This window comes from Aquarana catesbeiana, linkage group LG04 (genome assembly GCF_042186555.1).
Source record: "Aquarana catesbeiana isolate 2022-GZ linkage group LG04, ASM4218655v1, whole genome shotgun sequence".
NCBI classification, from domain to species: Eukaryota; Metazoa; Chordata; class Amphibia; order Anura; family Ranidae; genus Aquarana; species Aquarana catesbeiana.
In genome coordinates, this window is record NC_133327.1 from 410,274,746 (window position 1) to 410,296,783 (window position 22,038).

Sequence of the window (22,038 nt, forward strand, 5' to 3'; positions counted from 1 at the left end):
ACAGGTGATGAGCAGTGCCTGGTTTTCTCCACACATACCGCTTAGAATTAAGGCCAAAAAGTTCTATCTTTGTCTCATCAGACCAGAGAATCTTATTTCTCACCATCATGGAGTCGTTCAGGTGTTTTTTTAGCAAACTCCATGCAGGCTTTCATGTGTCTTGCACTGAGGAGAGGCTTCCGTCGGGCCACTCTGCCATAAAGCCCCGACTGGTGGAGGGCTGCAGTGATAGTTGACTTTCTACAACTTTCTCCCATCTCCCGCTTGCATCTCTGGAGCTCAGCCACAGTGATCTTTGGGTTCTTCTTTACCTCTCTCACCAAGGCTCTTCTCCGCCAATAGCTCAGTTTGGCCAGACGGCCAGCTCTAGGAAGGGTTCTGGTCGTCCCAAATGTCTTCCATTTAAGGATTATGGAGGCCACTGTGCTCTTAGGAACCTTAAGTGCAGCAGAATTTTTTTTGTAACCTTGGCCAGATCTGTGCCTTGCCACAATTCTGTCTCTGAGCTCTTCAGGCAGTTCCTTTGACCTCATGATTCTCATTTGCTCTGACATGCACTGTGAGCTGTAAGGTCTTATATAGACAGGTGTGTGGCTTTCCTAATCAAGTCCAATCAGTATAATCAAACACAGCTGGACTCAAATGAAGGTGTAGAACCATCTCAAGGATGATCAGAAGAAATGGACAGCACCTGAGTTAAATATATGAGGGTCACAGCAAAGGGTCTGAATACTTAGGACCATGTGATATTTCAGTTTTTCGTTTTTAATAAATCTGCAAAACTGTCAACAGTTCTGTGTTTTTCTGTCAATTTGGGGTGTTGTGTGTACATTAATGAGGGAAAAAATTAACTTAAATGATTTTAGCAAATGGCTGCAATATAACAAAGAGTGAAAAATTTAAGGGGGTCTGAATACTTTCCGTCCCCACTGTATATATATATATATATATATATATATATATATATACCAGTGATGGCGAACCTTGGCACCCCAGATGTTTTGGAACTACATTTCCCATGATGCTCATGCACTCAGCACTCAGCAGTGTAGTTGAGCATTATGGGAAATGTAGTTCTAAAACATCTGGGGTGCCAAGGTTTGATATATACACATTTTTTTATCTATTTATTAACAAATTCTCCTACCTATGAAATTTATTATAATTATTGTGCTCATAAATCCTATAAGATATCCCTAGTCCCTTCCCCTACACTTTTCTGCCAATGTATGAATATAGACTTCTACGTTTAGCTATACAGTAGATACCGGTATATATTTTTTTAAATTACAATTGTTTTTCATATATTTCATTTCTTTGTATATATATATTTAATATGATGGAATCCTTATGTACGGTAATATTTAGTTACAGTTAGAGAGTTTTGTTTAATGTGACCCTATGAGCTAATTTGTACACGTACATTTTTTATCTAATTATTACTTCTATTTTTTATCCTTGTGGATAGATCACATCAATTTGGAGAGTGTACATGAATTTTAGTTGTCGGTTATTCAATTAACTCATGTGATCCTAACTACTTCAGTACCAGGCACTTTTACCCCCTTCCTACCCAGGCCAATTTTCAACTTTCAGCGCTGTCACACTTTGAATGACTATTGCGCGATCATGCAAAACTGTGCCCATATAAAATTTTTATCTTTTATTTCACACAAATAGAGCTTTCTTTTGGTGGTATTTAATCACCACTGGGTTTTTTTTTTCCAAAAACAAAACAAAAAAAGGCTGAAAGTTTTGAGAAAAATATGTTTTTCTTCGTTTCTGTTATAAAATTTTTCAAATAAATAATCATTCTTAATACATTTAATCCACAATTTTTTCTGCTACTTTTTTTGGTGAAAATAACCCAAATCAGTGTATATATATTTAGTCTGTAGGAAAGTTATAGAGTCCATAGACAATGGTATATATCTGAAAATCAATCAATCATGATTTTGACAGCCGACTGTCTCATTTCTTGAGGCCTGAAAAGACCAGGACAGTACAAATATCCTCCAAATTACCCCATTTTGGTATTTAGTAAGTGGCATGGCAAGTTTTTTGAAGTTGTAATTTTTTTGTCACAATTTTTGGGAAAATGAAGAAATGAAAGAAAAAAATGTCACTAATTTTTTTTTACAAACTCTCACCAGTGCAGTACAGCGTTATTATATAAGGGGTGTGGCGGTGGTCAAGGACACTGGTGACAGTATGTAAAAAAAAAAAATATTTACCGTATTTATCGGCGTATAACACGCATCGGCGTATAACACACACCCCAAGTTTAGGAGGGAATTTTAAGGAAAAAAAACTTTTAGGAGGGAAGTTTAAGGGAAAAAAACTTACATTTAAATGCCCATCATTGCAGCTTTCTCAGTGCAGCCTTCCCCAGTGTCCATTGCAGCCTTATCCCAGTGCAGCCTTGCCCTAGTGCAGCCTTGCAGCTCTCAGTTTGAAAATGGCGCCGCTCCCCTGCGATCCTGAGCTTCAAAATCGCCGACCGCGATTTGAAAATGGCGCCGCCAGCGCTGAAATACACAGAGCCGGTCCTCGGCTCTTCTCGGCGGCTCTTGTTCCCTTTCGGCTCCACTCGTAGTCCCGCCCGGGATGGGCGTGACTGTGAGCGGAGCTATCCGAACCTAGCCGAGTACACTCGGCTAGGTTCGGGCGGCGCTCGAGTGAAGCCGAAAGTGGCCGAGAAGAGCCGAGGACCGGCTCTGTGTATTTCTGCGCCGGCGGCGGCATTTTCAAATCGCGGTCCATGATTTTGAAGCTCAGGATCGCAGGGGATCGGCGTATAACACGCATCCGCGATTTTCCCCTGATTTTAAGGGGAAAAAAGTGCGTGTTATACGCCGATAAATACGGTAAATTCTTTTTTTTTTTCACATTTTTTTTTTTTTTTATATGACATTTTTTTCATTTTTTTTTTACGATTTTTTTTTCACACACTGTGACCAGAGCACAGAGTGTAGTACAGTGTTACCATAGTAACACTGTACTACTCCATTATCGACTTTCCTTGATGAGTTTTATGCCTGGCTACCCTACTTTCTCTCTTCGGAAATTCCCACAATCCTTCTCGGTGATTTCACCATCCCTGCTAATACAAACACTCCTAGTACTTCTAAACTTCTTAATCTAATCTCTTCATTTGACCTGAAGCAATGGGTACAGGCTTCTACTCACTCTGATGGCAACACCCTTGACCTCGTATTCTCCTACCTATGCACTCCATGCAACTCAAACAATCCTTTTCCTCTCTCCGACCACCACCTTATTAGTTTCGCTCTCCCTCTGTCTTCCACCACCTTTCCCTCCAATTGCCTAACCATCACCCGCAGAAGCTTTTGCAACTTCAACTCTTCTCTCCTCGATTCTGCTACTGACCACCTCTATAACAAAATCTCTCCCCTGTCCTGCCCCAACCAAGCCACTTCCATCTACAATAAATCCCTGTCCTCCACCCTGGACAAGCTCGCTCCCCTCACTACACGCAGAATCAGGCCTCGACCCCTACAACCCTGGCAAACAGATGACACTAAAATTCTCAAAAAACGTAGTCGCGCTCTTGAGCGTCTGTGGCACAAGACTAAGTCTCTCAAAGACTTCAACCAATACAAATCTGCCCTCCAAAAATATTATTCTTTCCTCCACACAGCAAAGCAGACCTATTTTACAACTCTTATTAACACCTTCTCATCCAGTCCCCGTAAACTCTTTTCTACCTTCAAATCTCCACTTCTTCTTCCACCGCCTCCACCCACTGATTCATTCACTGCCCAGGAGTTTGCTAATCACTTCAAAAACAAGATTGATATAATCCGTGATGAAATCTCCACTCTACAGGTATCTCCCCCAGTTAAGACCCCATGTCAACAGGTACAACTGGCACTCCCCTTATTCAAATCTGCTACTACAGACGAAGTTGCTAAACTCCTTTCTACATCCACCTAACCACCCCTCTGGACCCTATTCCCTCTCAAATACTATGGTTGCCCTCTGACTCTATCCTACACTCTCTAACCCACATCTCCAATCTCTCCCTCACTTCTGGCATTTTCCCCCAATGCTCTAAAATATGCACTGGTCACCCCCATACTTAAAAAAACATCCTTGGACCCTACCAATCTTAACAACCTACGCCCTATCTCCTTGTTCCCCTTAACTCTTGAACGCCAGGTTTACAACCAACTGAGTGACCACCTCATTAAGAATAACCTTCTTGATCCCCTTCAATCTGGATTTTGCCCTCAACACCCCACAGAAACTGCTCTTTTAAAACTCACAAATGACCTACTAACTGGAAAAACCAACTGACACTATTCTGTACTCCTACTTCTGGACCTTTCAGCTGCCTCTTTTATTTTCAATCTACACCTCTTCCCTGGGTCAGCTGATAGCCTCTCACCGCTTTCAATATCATTTCTACGCTGACGACACACAAATCTATCTCTCCACCCCTCAACTCACTCCATCAGTCTCCTCACGCATCACTAACTTACTAACAGATATATCTGTATGGATATCACACCACTTCCTCAAACTCAACTTGTCCAAAAATGAGCTTATAATATTTCCTCCCCCATGTGCCTCTTCCCCTGACTTCTCTGTCAAGAGCAATGGCACAACCATCCACCCATCCCCACATGTCAGCATGCTAGGTGTTATCCTGGACTCTGAACTCTCCTTTCGGCCCCACATCCAATCACTTTCCAAAGCTTGCCGCCTCAACCTCTGCAACACCTCCAAACTCCAAATGAAGCTTGGCAAATGCCCTGTGGGTGTTGCTTTTTGATTTGCTTTAGAGGGGCCCAGTAGAACCCCAGCTCAGTAGTACCCCTGTTCAGCAGATCCCCAGCTCATTAGTACCCCTGTTCAGCAGATCCCCAGCTTATTGGTAGCTTGTCTAGTAGATCCCCAGCCTATTACTACTTTCGTTTAGCAGACCCCCTGCTCAGTATGACCCCCAGCTGTGCTGATGCCCCACTCGGTAGTAATCCCCAGCTCTGCTCGTCCCCTGCTTAGTAGTAACCCCCAGCTCTGTTCATATCCTGCTCAGTAGTAAATCCCAGCTCTGCTGATCCCCCACTCAGTAGTAACCCCCATCTCTGCTCTTCCCCCACTCAGTAGTAACCCCCAGCTCTGCTACACAGCTCTGCTACACAATATATTGAGTGGACATTGTTAGTCCACCCACTGGTAACCAACAACATGGCCGCCTCCAAGGTGGCAACAACTTTGTTACTCCTTAGCCGGTGTTCTGTCAAAACAGCCAACTCATCGTTTACCGTATCGTATACAATTGCGGTCTTCTGTCAAAGCAGCAAAATTGTCAAAATCTGCAATTACTGCTGCTGGAGAGTCACCAGGAGTACCATGAGTTGGCTGTTTTGACAGAACACTGGTCCCCCAGCTCTGCTGATCCTCTGCCTCTGAACTAATGAACAGGAAATGACTGATTTATTTCCGGATCGCTTGTTGGTTTCCCAGTGCATCCTGGGATATCTCATACCTGCAATGCTTTCAAAGCAAAGCTAAAGCTGAATAAAAGTCTCTCAAGAGCTGCAGGTGCTGTAAGCGAGCTTTGTCATAGACTTCTAAGGAGGCTTCGGAGATGCTTTGAAGCACCAGGAAAGCGACATGGGTAAAATTTTTTGAAGCAAAGCAAACACAATGTTTAAACAAGACTGTAAGCCAACCATTTTATTTAATGACAGGGGCTTGACCTGCATTCAGAGTGCTTTAGAAAAGTGCGTCCAATGCCACATTTTGAAGCAAGTGTAAATGAGTCCTTACTCTCCATTCTAAGACCCCTTTCACACTGGGGCGGTTTTCAGGAGCTTTAGCACTGGAAATAGCCTCTGCAAAGCGCCTCCCATTCATTCAAGTGTGACTTTTCACACCGGGGCAGTGCGCTTGCGGGATGTTTCCGAAAAATCCTGCAAGCAGCATCTTTGGGGTGGGGTGGGTTGGGAGCACTGTATTTAGCGCTCCCAAATCGCTCTGCCCATTGGAATGAATGGGCAGCGCTTCCAAAGTGCCTGAAAAGCACTTTGGAAGCGCCACAACACGGGAGTTTTTAACCCCTTGTGTGGGGTTAAAAGGGCCCCACTAGTGCCCGAAAAGTGCCGCTTAAACAGTGGTAAATCTCCGCTAAAATGAGCGGAACTTTTCTGTGAATGCAGCCATGGCCCCGGTGTGAAAGTGGTTTTATCCAAGCTACAGTGGGTAAAAAAAAATAATTTGTAGGTTTAACCAATCATTATTTTTTTGTATTGATTCTCCATATAACAGACATCCCAAGTCGGGGGGAGGACCTCCCGCATTTCGGGGGCAGCCCCCGGACACCCGCAAGTGCTGCCTGATATCCTGGCTGTGGGTCAGATCCTGGATGGTCCCTTGGTTCACAGTCAGGGATGATTGGTGCAGCAGGAGGGACAGCTGTGAACTCCGATCTTCCTGTATAGCTGACATCCGCTTCTCCTTCTCCCCCTTCCGCGGCTGTCAGCTAAAAAGCTATATAGGGAGATCGGTGATCACAGCTATCCCTCCTGCTGCACCAATCATCCCTGGCTGTTCCCTGTATCCTCCTCCAGCCCCCCTCTGTGTCCTTCTACCCCCCCTGTTCTTCTACGGCTCCCCTCCGTGTCCTTCACCCCCCCCCCGTTCTTCTCCGGCTCCCTGTCCTACTCCTCTGCCCTCCCTCGTCCTCCACAGCCGGCTTCCCTCCCCTCCTCTCCCGCCAGCTGTGGGGATCTGTCAGGATGGAGAGCAGAGGAAGGGACTAGTCATTTACCGGCCCTTGCCTTTTCTGAATTGGACACAGAGAGCGAGATCGCTCCTGTGAAAACTGAGCAGAGTAACTTGTGTGTTACTCTGCTCAGTTTTTGAATGGACAGGAGCCGCTGTCTCCTGTCCATTCATCTTTAATGCTGAGAAAGAGACTGGGAAATCTGTGTCCTCAGCCTCTTTCTCGGTCTTAAAGGGGAGATGTCAGGGGTCTATTTAGACCCCTGATATCTCACCAAAGCCCCCCCCCCCCCCCCAACAGGGTTGATTAAACTCTTGCTTACTGGGCACTTAAACCCCCCTCCTGCCCAGACCAATTTTCAGCTTTCAGCGCTGTCACACTTTGAATGACAATTGCGCGATCATGCTACACTGTACTCAAATGAAATTTTTATCATTTTTTTCATACAAATGGAGCTTTCTTTGGTGGTATTTAATCACAGCTGGGGTTTTTATTTTTTGCTAAGCAAACAAAAAAAGACAGAATTTTTTGAAAAAAAACAAAAACGTTTCATAGTTTGTTATAAAATTTTGCAAACGGGTAATTTTTCTCCTTTATGGATATTCTTTGATGAGGCTGCACTGATGAGCACTGATGGGTGGCACTGGTGGGCATTGGTAGGTGGCACTGGTAGGTAGTATTGATAGGCAGCACTGGTGATGACGCACTGATTGGCGATTTATAGGTGGCACTGATGGGTGACACTGTGGGCACTGGTAGGTGTCACTGGTGGGCACTGGTAGGTGGCGCTGGTGGGCACAGAAACCTCTCCATGATGGGGATCGATGTCCCTCTCGCTTTTTTTTTTAGCGTGAGGAGAAAAAATAGCCGATTACCGACTATGCTTACATTTTTTCATTGGCTGACAGCTGATCACGTGGTAAGGGGTCGGTCCCGATCCCTTACTCCGATCTGTGATCAGCCAAGTCTCATAGACTTGCTGATCACAGAGCGCGCTGCGCACACCCTGCAGTGGGCGCGCAGTCCGCTCAAGCACGGGAGGACGTCCAGGGACACCCTCTCGGCAAATTAAGTTAGCGAAGCAGCCATCTTTCAGCTATAGTGCGGACGGGAAGTGGTTAAAGAAAAATGCAAAAACTATAAAAAAATTAAATTGTAAACAAAATTGATAAAAAAATTATAAAAAATATAAAATAAAAAACTACTGACACCACCCGCCTGCCCTACCAACGCTGTCCACTGCCCCAACCCCCTCCCCCAAAACGAATGTAAAAAATAAATAAAAATGTAACTGTAAAAAAAAAAAAAAAAAAAAAATGTTATATATATATATATATATATATATATATATATATATATATATATATATATATATATATATATATATATAAAAACTACTGACACCATCCACTGCCCTACTGACACCATCGCCGCCACATACTTCCCACCCCTTCCCCAGAAGCACTGTGAAAAAATATAAATAAAAAAAATTTAATGAAAATAATAAACAACAAAATTGTAAAAAATAATAGAGAAAATAATAAAAACAAAAAACTACCGACACACTGCTCTACTGACACTGTCTACTACCCCCAATCATTGTGAAAAACAAAAAAATAAAAAATTGTAAAAAAATAATAATAAAAATAAAGAACTGCGGACACCGGCCACTGCCCTACTGACACCATCCTGCACATACTACTCACCGCTGTACACGCCACACTCCTCACATGCACATTATACCCACCTACATACACTCCGCGCTCCTCTCCTGCACAAACTACCCACCGCCATACACTCCGCACTGTACTTTCCCTATTTAACATTACTACATTCTGCACTATGTAAGTCATCTCAGACTCTATAAAACCACACCCCATTTAAGCCTTACGCAAAATGGTGCACAGTTTAAGCCACGCCAACCTCCCTGAAATGAGTTTGCCACCTCCCTGAAATTATTTTTTTTCAGGTTGGGATGTCTGATATAAGACCCCTTTCACACTGGGGCCATTCGTCTTAGCGGTGCTTTAGTGCTGTTTAGGCGCTTTTAGGCTGTTAGCAGGGCGCTTTTGACCCCAAAGAAGGGGTTAAAGGCACCCATGTTGCGACACTTCCGAAGCGCTTTGTAAGTGCTGCCCATTTATTTCAATGGGAAGGGCGTTTTGGAAGCGCTAAATACATCGCTCCCAAACCGCCCCAAAGATTCTGCTTGCAGGACTTTTCCTAACGTCCCGCAAGCGCACCACCCCAGTGTGAGAAGACACACTGAAATGAACGGATGACGCTTTACAGGTGCTATTTCTAGCACTAAAATGCCTAAAAACCACCTCATCTATTATCACCATACTACTGCATGTGTAAATAAGCCTAGCTGACCCCACTGATGACCTTCTTACAGATCAGCTGAACAAGGAAGACAGGGGATATAAGATATAGACAGGGGATATTGAATATAGACGGGATATAGGATATAGACAGGGGATATATATAGGGTATAGACAGGATATATAGGCTATAGACAGGGGATGTATAGGATATAGACAGGATATATAGGAGGATATATAGGATATAGACAGGGGATATATAGGAGGATATATAGGATATAGACAGGGGATATATAGGCTATAGACAGGGGATGTATAGGATATAGACAGGATATATAGGATATAGACAGGTGATATATAGGAGGATATATAGGATATAGACAGGTGATATATAGGCTATAGACAGGGGATATATATAGGATATAGACAGGGGATAGACAGCCTATAGACAGGGGATATATATAGGATATAGACAGGGGGTATGTAGGATATAGACAGGGGTTATGTAGGATATAGACAGGGGTTATGTAGGATATAGACAGAGGATATATAGGATATAGATGGGGATATATAGCCTATAGACAGGGGATATATATAGGATATAGACAGGGGGCATATATAGGCTATAGACAGGGGATATATATAGGCTATAGACAGGGGATATATAGAATATAGACAGGGGATATATGTAGGCTATAGACAGGGGATATATAGAAGATATAGACAGGGCGCATATATAGGCTATAGACAGGGGATATATAGAATATAGACAGGGGATATATAGGATATAGATGGTGATGTATAGCCTATAGACAGGGGATATATAGGATATAGATGGTGATGTATAGCCTATAGACAGGGGATATATAGGATATGGACAGGGGATATTGAATATAGACGGGATATATAGGATACAAACAGGGGATATATAGGATATAGACAATATAAGGTATAGACATAGGATATAGACAGACAGGGGATATAAAGGATATAGACAGGGGATATATATAGGTTATAGACAGGATATAGGAAGGACTGTACTAAGGCGGAGAGGGGAGGAGTTTGCTAGACTCGCCCAGCAGCCGCCAGGAAAAGATCGGGCTGAGCGTCAGCGTAGCACAGAAACATGCTGGTGTCACGTGACGTTTGTCCCGTCCTCCGCCCCGTAACTCTGTGTTTACTGTATGGACATGTGGCCGATGTAGCGGCTGTGCGCCTTTCTGCTTCATATCACGGTCCGGGTCTGTAGTCGGTGTAGCTCCTCACCTTATGGAGCCCCGCCCTCTTCCTGCTCCACCGCAAATGGGGAGACAAGCTATTGAGGTGACCGGGGAGCCCGAGACCTCCTCCACACAGCAGGAAGCCAAAGGTGTGATCGTACCTAGATAGCACTGTGTGACTGATAATAGACCCCCATAGCAGCGCCTGAGATAGACCTTTCCTGTCCTATTAGTGCACTCTTGTGTCCTTATAACTGTATACATTGTACGCACACGTCTTCGTATACATTGTACGCACACGTCTTCGTATACATTGTACGCACACGTCTTCGTATACATTGTACGCACACGTCTTCGTATACATTGTACGCACACGTCTTCGTATACTATGTACGCACGCACACGTCTTCATATACATTGTACGCACGCACACGTCTTCATATACATTGTACGCACGCACACGTCTTCATATACATTGTACGCACACGTCTTCATATACATTGTACGCACGCACACGTCTTCATATACATTGTACGCACGCACACGTCTTCATATACATTGTACGCACGCACACGTCTTCATATACATTGTACGCACACGTCTTCATATACATTGTACGCACACGTCTTCATAAACATTGCACGCACACGTCTTCGTATACATTGTACGCACGCACACGTCTTTGTATACATTGTACGCACGCACACGTCTTTGTATACATTGTACGCACGCACACGTCTTTGTATACATTGTACGCACGCACACGTCTTCATATACATTGTACGCACGCACACGTCTTCATATACATTGTACGCACGCGTCTTCATATACATTGTACGCACGCACACGTCTTCATATACATTGTACGCACGCGTCTTCATATACATTGTACGCACGCACACGTCTTCATATACATTGTACGCACGCACACGTCTTCATATACATTGTACGCACACACACGTCTTCATATACATTGTACTCACACACACGTCTTCATATACATTGTACTCACACACACACACACACACACGTCTTCATATACATTGTACTCACACACGTCTTCATGTACATTGTACTCACACACACACACACGCGTCTTCATATACATTGTACACACACACACGTGTCTTCAAATACGTTGTACACACACGTCTTCATATACGTTGTACACACACGTCTTCATATACATTGTACACACACACGTGTCTTCATATACATTGTACACAAACCTTCATATACATTGTACACACACACGCGCGTCTTCATATACATTGTACACACACGTCTTCACATACATTGTACACACACACGTCTTCATATACATTGTAAAAAAAAAAAACGTCATTTAAAAAAATGAAAAAAAAAAACGCCCTTTAAGAGCTATGGGCGGAAGTGATGTTTTGACGTCGCTTCCATCTTGCAGTGTCATGGAGGCGGGTGGGGGCCATCTTCCCCTCCCTCATTTCCATGCACAGCCACGGGAAGGACCTGATTGCCTCTGCTGACGGTTCTGGTAAGCAGCGGAGGGCACCGGATTGCGGCGAGAGGGGGGCCCTCTCCCCCACCAATAAAAGTGATCTCGCGGCGAATCCGCTGCAGAGACCACTTTTATCTTGTGCCGAACCGCCGGCCGAACATGGGGGTACCGGGGTTATGGCAGCTAGCTGCTTCCATAACAACGATATCCGTCCTCAAAGTGAGGATGTACATCGGCGTGCTGCGGTCCGGAAGTGGTTAAGAAAAACTACTGCACCAGCGGCTGTCTGGCTCCTCTCTCTCCCTCCCAGTTTGTCTCTTCTGTAATTGTCCCCTGCTGTCCGGGTACCGCTGTGTGCTGGGTCCCCCTACAGGAGGCCCGTGGTACCCTCTGTTGGCAGACCCAGGGGGTACTGGGGGTGGGGGGGGGGCGCGAAGGAGGATGATTTGTAATAGGAGGAGGTAAGGATAAGTGCTGGAATGAGGAAGAAGGGGGGATTGTGTTGGGACTGGGGATTTAGGGGATAGTGGAGGGGGACTTGTGCTGTGGATGGGGGAAGAAGATTGTTTTGGGAGGGGGGTTTCTGGGAGAGTTGATTTTTGCTAGTGTGGAGTGTAGGGTGAGCATAAAGAATAATGCTGGATTTTTTTTGCAGGAGTGGGGCTTTTTGATAAAAGGGTAAAGTAGGTGAGAGTATTGCTCGTTGAGGGAATTTTGCACTCTCTTAGCCCTACACTGTACATTACACACCCCTACGCGCTTTTTGGTTTGTACTCATGACTTCTAATATGCATTACACACTCCTGTCCCCTGCATTCTGTGCATAAGACTCAAAGGCTCTATTCACACCTAGCCAGATCGTGGGTAGAATAGAAACTTCTTTTGGGTGACAGGTGTCCTGCAATTCTGTTTGCAGGGTTTTGCAGCGGTTTGTCGGGCGACAATTGCCACGATTGGGGTGCCATTGGAAGTAACAGGATCACGAGCGCAATATGCGGCGGTCCGGAACTCGGCGTGAATGGAGCCACAATTTGGCTCCATTCACTTTTCACTGTGGCGCACTGATCTGCATTACTTCTTTCCTTGGGTTGGGGCACCCAAGCGTTTCCCTGGTCTTTTACAATCTTATAGTGTATACTAAAAAAGATAAAACCTGCCGTGCGCCGCTAAAGTGTTCGGGTTTGGCTTAAAGAAAAGGTGGCAACCCTAGCATACAATTTTGCGTGCGTTCCCAGCAGGCAAAGAGTGTGAATGTAACCTAAGGCTAAATTCAAACCTGAGTGTTTTTTTTCTGTGCATTTTTTCACATGCTTGGGACAGCCCAACTTATGCATGACAAAAGCCCCAAAGTAGCTCAGAATCTTTCCGATGGCAGAGCGTCGGGTGTTTTTCAGAGTGTGTTTTGTCACGTGGCAAATGGAGGTCTGCTACCAACCCTTGAGGAGCAAGTAACAATCAAGGGCTATGTAAGTGAGACCTGCGATTGCAGTGTAATTCCAAAACACGTGGCAAAACACATTTTTGTGTGTTTTGTCTCATTTAGCCCCGTCCTGCCATCGCCCCCCGGCCTTTAAAAGCTTCTAAATGCCGGGAGGCAGAAGCAGGCATTCAGGTTATGTGACCGCTGTAATATAGACAGACTCACCCAAGCTCTACCGCATATTTATAGGATGATGAGCTGAATAACTTTGCTCAGGCCATTGTGTCCCATACATAAAAATTGCAAAAATAATGCCAGCAACTCGATTGCTTCTTCTTAAATCTTTATTGAGCACAGACAGCAGTGCAACATGAAAACGCTAACATGTTTCGGCAAAAGCCTTCCTCACAGCGAGGAAGGCTTTTGCCAAAACATGTTAGCATTTTCATGTCACACTGCTGTCTGTGCTCAATAAAGATTTAAGAAGAAGCAATCGAGTTGCCGGCATTATTTTTTTGCAATTCTGATGTATGTGACCGCTGTGGTTGGCTGTCACAGCGGTCACATGATCGGAAAGCTCCAGATCGCAAGTATGCAGCGGGAGCTTTCCGGTCCCCATCGCTGTCTGTGCTGGAAGCGAGCAGTAAGCACAATCTACCGCTTTAAAGCCCACCCACCTAGAGGCCACATATATGTGCCACATCAGTGGGAACAGGTTAGGAAACACACAGGTGTGAATGCAGCCTAAGAGGAGGTTGGGAACACTCCCAAAATTGCACTCATTACCAACCTGCAGGAAAAACATGCTGCTTTTTAGTAGATGCACTGGGGAGCCATTAAATCTTTTTAGTGCATTTTTGAACATGTGCGTGAAAATGCTGGATGTCGCATTTTTCAAACTGTAGAGCAGCAAACCACAGGAATCTGAACAATATCATTGTTCAGTAATAATTGCTATGTATATTGTTTTCTTTTACGCACACATTAAATTGTGAAGGTGTAAATGTTACCTTAGATCAGGTTGACATTTATCCGTGTCTGCTTTTGTCTGTTTTTTCTGTCAGTTGTTTAGGCTAGGTTCACATCTATGCAGTTATGATTGATGCGGTTTTCCAGCGCGTTTTGGAACCCGTGTTTTTTTATGGGTTTCTGTGCGGTTTGCATGCGTTTTGCATTTTATTTCTCCATAATAAACGGTGGGCGACCACCATGTTCTTAAAGCAGAATTCCACCCAAAAGTGGAACTTCGCTATCTGCCCCCCCCCCCCCCCACACACACATTTTGCACCTTTCGGTGGGGGGAGCGGGTACCTGTTTTTGACAGGTGCCCTATTCCCACTTCCGTTTGACCTCAGAAGTCCGGCCCCCTCCTCCCTTCTTCCCCTGCTGTCGGACCAGTAGGAAGGGGCAGCACGCTTCGCACATGCGCAGTAGGGACCCGGGTTACCTTACCGGCAATAGCGGCGGCAGCAACCAACAGCCGATTAAATCATCAGCTGTGGTGCCGACATCGTTGGACTCCAGGACAGGTAAGTGTCCTAATATTAAAAGTCAGCAGCTACAGTATGTGTGATTTTTTTTTTTTTTTTTTTTTTTGAGGGGGAGGCTGACAGCTATATTAAAAAAAATAAAAAAAAAAATGGCATGGTGTCCCCTCACGCCAAAATTAGAAAGAAAATGGGATGGGGTCCTCCAAAAATCCATACCAGATCCTTATCTGAGTATGCAGTCCGGCAGGCCAGGAAAGGGGGGACGAGTGAGCGCCCCACCTTCCTGAACGATACCAGGCCACATACCCTCAACATAGATATGCCCCCCCCCCCAAATCACCATGTTGATGGGGACTAGGGCCTCTTCCCCACAACCCTGGCCAGTGGTTGGGGCGGGGAGCTTATTGGAATCAGGCTTTAACAAGGGGGGGCCCCCAAATCCCGCCCTCCCAATTGAATGGATATGGTGGTACCAAAAAAAAGGGTAGTGTAATAAATGACAATAGGCAGTTTTTGACAATTCCTTTACTAAAAAAAACCCCAAGAAACAATGTCCCCTGAAGTAAATCCATCATCGATCACAACGCCTGCTGCCGACCCGAAACCCCCCCCAAAAAAATGTCTGCTTCCACCTTCTGACAGTTCTTAAATAACTAAGAGGCCAACTATGTCACAAGCCCCTTAATTATTTAACCACTTCCTATCCAGGCCAATTCTGACATTTCTCTCCTACATGTAAAATTCATAATTTTTTTTTTGCTAGAAAATTACATAGAACCCCCAAACATTATATATGTTTTTTTAGTAAAGACTCTAGAGAATACAATGGCAGTCGTTGCAACATTTTATCTTGCACGGTATTTGTATAGCAGTTTTTCGAACATGTTTTTTTTGGAAAAGAAACAGTTTCATGCTTTAAAAAAAAAACAAAGCATTAAAGTTAGCCCAATTACGCCAAGTAAATAGATACCTAACATGTCACGCTTCAAAATTGCACACACTCGTGGAATGGCGCTAAACTTCGGTACTTAAAAATCCCCATAGGCGACGTTTTAAAATGTTTTACTGGTTACATGTTTTGAGTTACAGAGGAGGTCTAGGGCCAAAATTATTGATCTCGCTCTTAACGTTCGCATCGATACCTCACATGTGTGGTTTGAACACCGTTTTCTTATGTGGGTGGGACTTACGTATGCGTTCGCTTCTGCGTGCGAGCACACAGGGACAGGGGCGCTTTAAGTTTTTTTTTATTGTTAATTTTACTTTTCTTTTTTTAGTTTGACACTTAAAAAAAAAAAAAACATTTTGATCTCTTTTTTTTTGCTATTACAAGGAATGTAAACATCCCTTGTAATAGGAATATGGCATGATCGGTCCTCTTTACGGTGAGATATGGGGTCAATAAGACCCCACATCTCACCTCTAGGCTGGGAAGCCTGAAATAAAAAAAATAAATAAATGATCTTGGCTTCCCAGCCGAGGCGGCGCCATTCGTTTGAATGCAGAGGCTGGGCGTGATGTCCATGACGTCATAACATCGCGCTTGTCCTCCGAATGATCATAGAGACTATGGCGACCATCTGGTGTACCGGAAATCTCTATGGTCACCATCCAGGGCCGGCTGATCCTGTCTCCGACTCATCGATGAAGGCGTTGAGTTGGTAGAAGTGCGGGAGGGGGGCGTCCCCTCTCGCCGCCCGTAAGAACGATGAATCGGTGGAACAGCCGCTATGATCATCCTTATGGTGTAGAGAATCGCTGACTAAAAAAGTTGATATCTGAATGATGCCTGTAGCTGCAGGCATCTTTCAGATATACCCGCTCAAAGTGAAGGTTTTCCTGGGACGTACCTTGGACGGGAAGTAGTTAAGAACTGTCAAAAGGCGGGAGTGGACATTTTTTTTTCTTTTTTCGGGTTGGCGGTGGCAGCGGGCGTTGTGATTGACAATAGATTTACTTTGGGGGATATTGTTTTTTGTTTTTATTTAATAAAGGAATTGTCAAACTGTCATTTTTTTAAACTACTTTTTTTTTTTTCTTTTGATGAATGAGTAGGGGTCAGAGGAGCACGATTCTGGCTAAAATGAGAATTGCAATTTTTTTTTTTTTTGGCTTAGAATAAAGATCATGATTCTCGCAGTGCAACATCATCTTTTCACATTATACAAATAAAAAGTGGCCAACTTTTCAGTTTTCGTTTTTTTTTTTTTTTAATTCATTTTCCAAAAATTTTGCATTTGAAAGGCCGCTGCGCAAATACAGTGTCACATAAAATATTGCAACAACCACCATTTTATTCTCTAGGATCTCTGCTAAAAAAAATGTATATAATGTTTGGGGGTTCTAAGTAATTTTCTAGCAAAGAATACTGATTTAAACCGGACCTTCAGTCATTTTTTCATCTTTCCATCTATTAAATCTTCTGCCCTTGTTGTTTGGATAGTAAAACATTTTTTTTTTTTGCTGCCAGTAAATACCTTATACAGCCCACTTCCTGTTTCTTGTCTGATAAAAAGCCTAGGCTTATGACATCATGCACATCATGCACATCATGCACATCATGACAGTTTGCCAGGAAGGGAGGGGGGATGAGTCATAAGAGGGCCAATGAGAGCTGGAGGTGTGCCTCTGTGTAAATCCAGGAAGTGAACGAGCAGCAGCTTCAGCTGCCCACAGTTAAAATGGTTGCAGCCAGACTTCGTGGAGGGAGATTTCTGCAGCATATTTGGCAAGTACAGAATGGCAGCGGCGGAGGCGATCGCAACCTGTCCGTGGCTGGGTATGGAGACGAGCGAGGGGAAGATGGCCCCCACCCATCTCCATACCATAGCAGGACGGAAGCGACGTCAAAACGTCACTTCCGCCCATACATCTTAAAGGCACATTTTTTGTTGTCATTTTTTTCAAATGACAAAATTTTTTTTTCTTTTATTGCATTTAAGTCCAAATATGAGATCTGAGGACTTTTTGACCCCAGATCTCATATTTAAGAGGTCCTGTCATGCTTTTTTCTATTAAAAGGGATGTTTACATTCCTTGTAATAGGAATAAAAGTGACCCAATTTTTTTTTTTTCTGTTTCAAGTCAAGTAAAATAAATAAGAAAAAAAACCCAAAACTTTTAAGGCGCCCCGTCCCAACGAGCTTGCGCGCAGAAGCAAACGCATACGTGAGTAGCGCCGCATATCAAAACAGTGGTCAAATCACACGTGTGAGGTATCGCTGCAATCGTTAGAGCGAGAGCAATAATTCCAGCCCTAGACCTCCTCTGTAACTCAAAACATGCAACCTGTAGAATTTTTTAAACGTCGCCTATGGAGATTTTTAAGCGTAAAAGTTTGACACCATTCCACGAGCATGTTGGGTATCAATTTACTCGGCGTAACATTATCTTTCACAATATAAAAAAAATGGGCTAAATTTACAGTTGTCTTATTTTTTTATTCAAAAAAGTGATTTTTTTCCAAAAAAAAGTGCACTTGTAAGACCGCTGCGCAAATACGGTGTGACAAAAAGTATTGCAATGACCGCCATTTTATTCTCTAGGGTGTTAGAAAAAAAATGTATAATCTTTGGGGGTTCTAAGTAATTTTTTAGCAGAAAAACTTGTTTTTAACTTGCAAACACCGAGTCTGAAAAAGAGGCTCGGTCTTTAAGTGGTTAAACTGACCTCATCTACAGACAGAAGTTCATTCCTTTGCTCTAAAAAAGGAAACGTTACAATGTTTCTCTTTCCCCCCTCACCTTCCAGGATAGCTACTTGAGATGATCGGCTCCGCCCTCTACAGGAAACACAAATCAGAATTTAAAAGGCCCCTCCCTTTCCTCTGACCCTCAGTTGTTTTGTGTTTCCAGCCCCTCCAGGAGCACCGACACGTTTTTTGTTTTCCTATGGTCTGGTAACTGTGGTTGGTGGACCCCCCTTCTCTGGTTTCATCCAGTACTAGTTGTGGCCAAGTCCTGGATGATGGTCTGTACCAGAAGGATTCCCTATTTCTAAGGGTTACTTGCCTTTGAAAATGCTGGCAACTCCCTTCTTTTCCCCAGCGCTGCTGTGTGGAACTGTGTATTCCCAAATGCTTCATTCTGGTGTACCAAGATGGCGTCAGGAGGACTTCCTGTGATGCAGCCGGAACCGGAAGTCACATGACGCACTTCCGGACGCCGAGTTCTCATAAGGAGCATGGTGTGGAGACACTGAGGACATGCTGCAGGGGAATGGCCTGCTAAAAACGCCATTCTAGGCGCAGTTTTTGCAGTACAGCAGCAGTCTTCTCGGCGACCATTCTCCGCTTGCTTCATGGAGCTTGAGGACAGGTCTGAGGATGGAACATCCGCTCGTATTGAACCAGCGGCAGCATCCGGGTCCCATACTGCCCCCAAGGTAAGCCCTGGTCTGTGGATAGCTGCAGCAAGGGACTTCTTTTGTATGGATCCTTTTTTCATGGCCCTTGTTTCTGCTCTCTTCTAGGCCAAACCGGTGAAGAAGAAATGTGGGAACTGTAGAGCCAGGCTCTCTGATAGTTACAAAAAGCTATTTTGTGAGGATTGTATCCCACCCAGAGCTAGTTCAGAGTCTTCCTCCTTTAAGGAGTTAATGACTTCTATGAAGGAGGTAGTGGATTCTTTTCGGTCACTGAATGACAAGGTTGCTAGTATAGGCCCTTCCTCCTCTAGACCCATAGCTCAAGATCCTTCAACGTATGCCAGGTCCCTTCCCTTATTGGTATCTGAAACTATTAGTTCACGCAATACCTCTGATCTGGAGGAAGGTGAGAATTCAGTCTCTTCATCTGATGAAAAGTCTGCATCAGAGGAGGATACAGGTAGCTCATCCAAGTATCTTTTTCCAGTGGAGGATATTGATGAACTATTAAAAGCAATTTATACCTCAGAGCAGATTGAGATACCACAGCATGCTCAATCTGTGCAGGATAAAATGTATAGGGGCCTTCAGGACGGAAATCTAGAACCTTTCCGGTACGTCAGTCTCTTAGAGACATGATTCTATCTGAATGGAAAGAACCTGAAAAAAGGTTGTTCCAATCCAGAGGACACAAAAGAAGATTTCCTTTTCAGCCTGACTTTGAGGAGGTTGTCTTTAAGTGTCCTAGATTAGATGCCCCTATGTTACAGGTGTCCAAAAGAACAGATCTTTCTTTTGAGGATTCTGGGGTCCTTAAGAATCAAATGGATAGGAAGGCCGACTCTTTGCTGCATAAGGCCTGGGATGCTTCAGCTTTTTCTTTAGGCCCAGCGGTTGCATCTACCTGTGTGGCCAGAAATTTAGATGTATGGGTACAGCGTCTAGATGAGCTTCTGGCATCTGACACCCCCAAGGAAGAGATTAGAGAATCTCTCCCACTCATTGCCAAGTCAGTCGTCTTCCTAGCTGATGCAGCAGCAGATTCAGTGAAATCTGCAGCTAGGGCTTCTGCTCTCATTAATTCAGCTAGGCGAGCTATCTGGCTTAAATCTTGGGAGGGTGATCTTACCTCCAAGAATAAGCTCTGTGGCATTCCTTTCGAAGGTAAACTGTTGTTTGGTTCTTCCTTAGAAGAAGTCTTATCTCGTTCCTCTGAGAAAGGTAATCGATTCCCTTCTTCCCAAAGGAATAAGCCCCAGAATAAGAGGCCTTTTCGTGGCTTCCAAAACAAGGCTAATTTTAAAGCCAACAGGCTAAAAAGAAATGGTCCTTTAACAAAGACAAACTCAAAGGGGGAACTCCCTTTGCTCCTTCAGCCCCTTCCAAGAGTACCCAGTGACGCCAGGTTAGGGGTAGGGGGAAGATTGTGCCATTTCATCAAGGAATGGGCAGAGATTTCCTTCAAACTCTGTTAAAGGGTTACAGATTGGAGTTAAAAAATCTCCCCCCCCAGAGGTTTTTTCTTACCCACCTGCCAAGAGACCAAGAGAGACGGCAAGCCATGTTGAATTTGATCTCTGTGTGGGAAACAGAGGGAGTTATTTCTCCTGTCCCAGAAGATCAGAAGTTCCGGGGATTTTATTCTCACATCTTTCTGGTCAAGAAAGCTTCTGGCGGCTTTCGTATGGTCATAAATTTAAGCGTCCTGAACCAATACATAGTTTACAGACGTTTCCGCATGGAGAACATTTATTCAGTAAGAAATCTGTTGTTGCCATAGGTCTTCATGGTGACCCTGGACCTTCAGGACGCTTATCTTCATGTACCAATCTGCCAGAGCCACCGAAAGTTCCCCAGGTTTGCAGTGCTCGTGGGAAACGAGCCGTCTCATTGGCAGTTCAATGCCCTTCCTTTTGGTCTCTCGGCAGCACTAAGGATTTTCACAAAAATCATGGCCGAAGTCATGGCCTTTTTTCAGATTCAAGGTGTATCAATCGTCCCATATCTAGACGATTTTTTGATTTTTTTTTTCTCAGGGCAAGGAGTCCCTTATTCAGGACCTACAGTTGGTTTTGCAGACCTTTCAAAAATTAGGGTGGAAGGTCAACCAACAGAAATCTTGCCTAGTACCCTCACAGAGCATACTTTTTCTGGGTTATCTAATAGACTCTGTTACCCTAAAGATTTTTCTCCCCGAAGAGAAAATTATGAAAATTCTTCTCTCTGTGCGGACCTTCAAACTGCTCCCTCAGACCTCCCTTCGGCGAATCATGCAATTGCTGGGACTTATGACTGCAGCCATTCCAGGGGTGCCTTGGGCTCAATTGCACTCCAGACCCCTTCAGGCTTTTCTTTTGCTCCATTGGGATCGCAGGAAAAAATTCTCTGGATCAGCTGGTAAAACTACCAAAAGGGAATTTTCTAGATCTCGCCTGGTGGGAGCAGCGAGAACATCTGCAGAGGGGGAAGGATTGGGCACAGCATTGCCCGGTCAAAATTACCACAGACGCCAGTCTGTGGGGTTGGGGTGCTCACTCACAGGATTGGCGGGCTCAAGGAGCCTGGTTGCCAGAGGAAGCAGGTCGCTCCTCGAATTTCAGAGAACTTCTGGCTGTGAGGAAAGCACTTATGTCTCTGGGAGAGAGGGTCTATTCAAAGGACCTTTTAATATTTTCAGACAATGCCACAACAGTGGCGTACTTGAACAAACAAGGGGGCACTCGCTCGGAATCACTTCTGTTATTAACGCAGCAGATTCTGTCCTGGGCAGAGATCTATGTCTCTTCAGTAAGGGCAGTTCACATCAAGGGGTCAGAAAATGTGCTGGCGGACTTTTTGAGCAGGGTGAGCATCAGTTCCAGCGGTTGGGAACTACATCAAGGCACGTTCCAGGAGGTGGTGCTAAGATGGGGTCTCCCCACAGTGGATCTTTTTGCCTCCAGTCTCAACAAGAAACTACCGGCGTTCTTCTCTGGAGAGAGAAACAGG

General features: G+C 44.4%; 1 protein-coding gene across 2 annotated transcripts in view; it reads left to right on the plus strand.

Moving 5' to 3' along the window:
• Positions 1–10,142: 10,142 nt before the first annotated feature.
• The window catches only part of AKAP7 (A-kinase anchoring protein 7), a 414,244-nt gene continuing 402,348 nt past the window's right edge, over positions 10,143–22,038 (plus strand). Inside the window, exon 1 of one of the 2 annotated variants that reach the window (XM_073627283.1) lies at positions 10,143–10,447. In XM_073627283.1, coding sequence (XP_073483384.1) covers positions 10,348–10,447 — 100 coding nt within the window. In that variant the 5' untranslated portion in view covers positions 10,143–10,347. The remainder of the gene's footprint in view (positions 10,448–22,038) is intronic. The other variant, XM_073627284.1, reaches the window with a different exon arrangement.